Below are 4982 nucleotides of genomic sequence, written 5' to 3' on the forward strand. Positions count from 1 at the left end.
CGATATGATGACGCCATAAGTTCTAGTCTCTATTAGTGTGACATATATAGCACATTTATTTTTTATCTTAACTAGCACAGGAAAAAAAATGTATACCTGTCCTTATGAATAACGTCATTTAGCGCTAAAGACATTTTAGAAATAGGTTATTTTTTAATTCAAAAAGATGAGTAAGGCATAAAATATGGGTGTTGTAGTGTTAGATAAAAAAACATGGAGCTAAATATTGTCAATTCAATCTAAATATACAAGTTCTAAAATTAGGTACCCTAAAAAACTTACAGTGATGAAGACATGCAGTCGCTCGCATCTCTGCTATCCGTTAACAACAATTCGGATATAGCTGTCTTAGAAGATTTGGATGAAGATGACTACACGCTATCCGATAATTCTACTAGACAGGTGAGAAATATATAATAATCTAGACTTCGTAGACTAGATAACTTTGTTAAATCTTGAATAAGGAACTCTATAATAGCAACAATAACATGTGACCAGACTTATTTAAATCTTAAAAAATTATTAAAAATTCTTGCAGATGTTAGATCTACGGCAACAAATGGAAGAAATGACGCAGAGTCTCACGAATTCGGACATAGCAGCGACTCCCAACAGTGTCCAAAGTCTGAACTTCGACCGAACTCCCACAGCACCGCAAACCCCTTCGCCGACGACCCCCACAAACCCCTTCAGCCCCATAAACCCCATACACCCGGAGGAAGTTGCAACCCCTAAAAATAGGCCGGAATATTTGAGCAGTTTGACGAAAGCTATGAGGGCGGAACCCAAGTTTAGTTCGACGCCAAAAGTGATTAACACTCAGGAAGAAAAAGTGGACAATTTAAAAGGTTAAGAGCTTTTTTTAAGAATTTTTATTATGATAGAATAGTTTCAATCGGCAGTTTTTCTTTTTTTTTTTTTTTTATGTCATAGCGGGCAGCTGAGCTGGTGGTTCGCCTGATGGTAAGCGATCACCACCGCCCATGAACATTCGCAAAGGTAGATTCTCTGCGAATGCGCAGCCCGCTTTTTTGGGGTAAGGAAAAAGGAATGGATTAACGACTGGAAAGAAGGAATGGACTGGGACGGGTGAGGAAAAGGAAACGGGCCTCCGGCTCCCCCACTCACCGTACGAAACACAGTGGCATGCCACTATTTCACGCCGGTTTTCTGTGGGGGTGTGGTACTTCCCCGGTGCGAGCTGGCCCATTCGTGCCGAAGCGTGCTCGACTCCCACAATATTCTTGCAGTTGTAACCAGAGACAATACCTATGTACTAATCCTGACAATATAATATTCCGGCAACACATATAATCCAGATCAAATGAATACAAAAGGAGTAGTAGGAAAAAGATTAATAAGAGTTAATACGTTTTTCTAGTTGACTTTTCTAATTTCTTTATGGATTGGATATATGAGAAAATTAATTATGTCACTAATGCCTTTCGAAGTCGTTGTATTATTTATTGATTTTCTTACAATTGTTTTTTTAAGGTTACCTACGAATAATAATTAATAACACCTAGATACATCACAAGGGTCAAAAGTAGTCCTCACCAAAATTCCACACAGGGTGGACTTTTAATCTGTTGTAAATCCAACTTTAACTCATTCCGATAAAGTTGAATTTATCTTAGTGTATTTTGACATTGTTAAGTCGTTACTATTGGTATGCTTTGTACATCTATTGTTTGTATACATTAAAGTAATGCTAATAAGCTCGATTTTGCTTTAACCTTTGTTTCTTTTTGGCTACATTTTAGGACAGTTCTAGGTTTTTGTATAGGATTATGTATGCAAGTTTTCAATGTTCGAATATAATAACGATAAAAATATCCTTCCAGGTATGGTTTTCAAACCGAAAACGGTCGCGAAACGAAACCTAAAACCGCTAGAATTGAAAACTAATCTCAACAACATAAGTCTGGACACGAACGACAATGAAAAGGACGACGAGAAGACCCCCGTCCCAAGCGAACGGTTGACTCTGCCCCCCGGGGACAAGGATAAGACGCCAGTGAGTTTATTTTTATTTCCTTCCTCTGATAAACAGAACAATGTATAACTCAAGAACAGTTGATCGCATTTAAATTATTTTTTGCTTGCTTTTAATAAAATAATTATTATTATAACGTATCATTACGACCCCATCTTATCTTTATGATATAATTATCCAGGCTCACTGTGGGAATTAAACACTTATATAACACAAAAATTTTTGGTTATCCTAATTTAGAGCACATTAAAAATAGCAGAAGTTATTTATTTTCAAGTGTACCCTTTGTATGCGTACATTAGCAAAAATACCTCATGGTTTCCAGATGGTAGACCTCGTAGAGTGGTGTCGGTCAGTGACCCGCGACTACCCGTCGTGTCAAGTCAACGACCTCTCTAACAGCTTCCGGTCGGGGCTCGCGTTTTGCGCCATCATACATCACTTCCGGCCGGATCTTATGTGAGTTTTGTCAGTTATTTAAATAACTTTTATTCCGAGAAAATCCATAGGTTGCTGATTCCGGCTCGAAGGACCATAATGTATGGGTTGAAGGGTTGTAGGGTTGTTATACTAAAATGATGCGTGTTGGCGTAAAATGCTGACAGAACGTGATGTACAAGAAAAGGTGTTCACCCTACAAGAAGGGTATTTATAATAATTTATTCATTTATTTTCTCATCACACATGAGTATCTTTACAATATATTGTTAAATCTATTGCTTATTACTAACTTTTGTGAGAGACTGGTGCCCTAGGTAAGTATAAAATACTTGTGTTACGGGTCACCAGGCCCCTAAGAATTTACAGATACATTTATGAGATAAACAATGAACATTATGGACATTACTGAAATGATGAGATTTTTTTGATTAATATAATATATAAAATACTTATTCTACTAATGGATATATTATATCTGAGTGAATGAATAATGTTGAATGTATGTATGTGTGTGTGTAGAAGGGTGAGTATGTGCTGGTGTGTGGGTGTACATGTGAGATTGTGTGAGAGGCTATGTACGATTCAGTCATTTGACTTACCAAAATGAATTAATAAAATTTTTGTTAGACTGATAGATATGAAGCGAGGGAAGTCACCGGGTCACGATGCTCTCAGTGTAGAACACGTATTTTATGCTGGAAAAAATATCTATCCAGTTTTGACTCAATTTTATACGCTCTGTCTTAAACATTGTTATTTACGTAAAGATCTCGTCAAAACTGTTGTTATATTAACACTCAAAATTGACTTCATGCATTAATATTGACGATGCCCAATTTGGATTTCGACCTGAATTGGGAACTGATATGGCTATATATACCTTAAAAGAAATTGTTAACTATTATAATGGACAGAACACGAGTGTTTATGCATGCTTTCTGGACCTAAGCCGTGCCTTTGATACCTTGAACCATGATATATTATGGACAAAACTTCGCAGCAGTAATGTTTCTTCTGACGTTGTTGATCTCATTACATTTTGGTATGGTAATCAGACGAACAGCTTTAGATGGGGCAATACTCTGTCCGATAATTACATACTGCCGTGTGGTGTGAGACAGAGCGGGGTGACCTCTCCCGATCTATTTAATTTATATATCAATGATTTGATTGTGGAGCTGAGTAGTACTGAAGTTGGACTTAAATTAGACGGCAGATACGTTAATAATTTGAGTTATGCTGATGATATGGTCCTGCTCAGCCCCTCAATCAAAGGACTGAGAAAGCTAGTTGGTATATGTGAAAGATATGCTCTTGCGCATTGCCTACAGTATAACGTTAAGAAGACCGAAATGTTAGTATTCAGATCGGGAAAGGGACCTGAGAGCGTTCCACCTGTCTATATTAATAGCCAGCCCATAAAAATTGTTGTGACAATGTGACCAAGATGCTTCAAGTATCTTGGTCACATTGTCACATCTAAAAGAAAGGACGATGCCGATATAGAGTGACAACGACGTGCACTTTGTGTCGTCGGCAATATGATTGTGAGAAAATTTCGTAGGGCATCCAGCTCCGTCAAAATTCATTTATTTAAGACATTTTGTCAGTCCCTCTACACTTGTCAACTTTAGATCAATTATACCAAGAGAGCATTCGATGGCATTAGAGTGGAACATAATAACATCTTCCGGTATCTGATGGGACTTGATAAATTCTGTAGCGCTTCCGATATGTACGCAAAATTTTGAGTGAACTCCTTTAATGCCATCCAGAGACACAGAATTGCAACATTTATGTCAAGAGTTGACAAATGTAGTAATAAAATTATACGTAGTCTATCTGACCGAATTGTGATGAGTAGCATATATAAAACATGGGTATCAATTTTGAATTAGGTTATTTATGTCATTATAATTTATAATATCTACTTTGTGGTATGGGACGCACGTCCTGAAATAAATAAATAAATAAATAAAAAATAAAAAAAAAATAGTCTAATTTTTTAAGCCATTTACATACAGACGCCTTACAATTTGTTTTGTGCAAATGATAGATAGATATGGATAATTTTGTTATAAATATCCTCCATGGAAACAGTAAAATCTATGCGGTATATGAAAAAGGTTCATTTTAAGAAAGGTTTTAGTCATAAGTACTAGGCTACATCTACAGCTAGATTTTAGGAAAGTAGTATCAAAATGTATTTCTTATGTTCCCAAAATTAAACGAGGTTCTCAGTTCGATAATTTCATGGGTAATTTTCCGACTCAATTTTCACCCATTTTAAACACCCGATTTCATTCCAAATTCCTCGAGGATTGGTGACAAATAATAATATGATGAGTTTATCTCATCGCCCTGATAAGATTGGGAAGATTAAATAATATCCTTACGTACATGAAGGCGTGTTTTTTAGTTTTAAATGAAAAATGCGGGATAGAGTGATTGACTTGGCATTGCCCGGCAGCGACTTCTCCGGGCTGCAGCCGGAGCAGAGCGAGCAGAACGTGCGGCGCGCGCTGGAGGCGAGCGCGCGGCTCGG

At 37.1% G+C, this 4982-nt stretch overlaps 1 protein-coding gene across 1 annotated transcript in view; it reads left to right on the forward strand.

Annotated features, from left to right (window-relative positions):
• LOC119836018 (EH domain-binding protein 1-like protein 1) overlaps positions 1–4982 on the forward strand; it is a 23688-nt gene that overhangs the window by 7036 nt on the left and 11670 nt on the right. Inside the window, exons 7-11 of the mRNA XM_038361183.1 lie at positions 285–402; positions 539–848; positions 1845–2017; positions 2322–2455; positions 4908–4982. The exon at positions 4908–4982 is cut by the window's right edge and continues 50 nt beyond it. Coding sequence (XP_038217111.1) covers positions 285–402; positions 539–848; positions 1845–2017; positions 2322–2455; positions 4908–4982 — 810 coding nt within the window. The remainder of the gene's footprint in view (positions 1–284; positions 403–538; positions 849–1844; positions 2018–2321; positions 2456–4907) is intronic.

This window comes from Zerene cesonia, chromosome 22, assembly GCF_012273895.1.
Source record: "Zerene cesonia ecotype Mississippi chromosome 22, Zerene_cesonia_1.1, whole genome shotgun sequence".
In the NCBI taxonomy this organism is placed as follows: Eukaryota; Metazoa; Arthropoda; class Insecta; order Lepidoptera; family Pieridae; genus Zerene; species Zerene cesonia.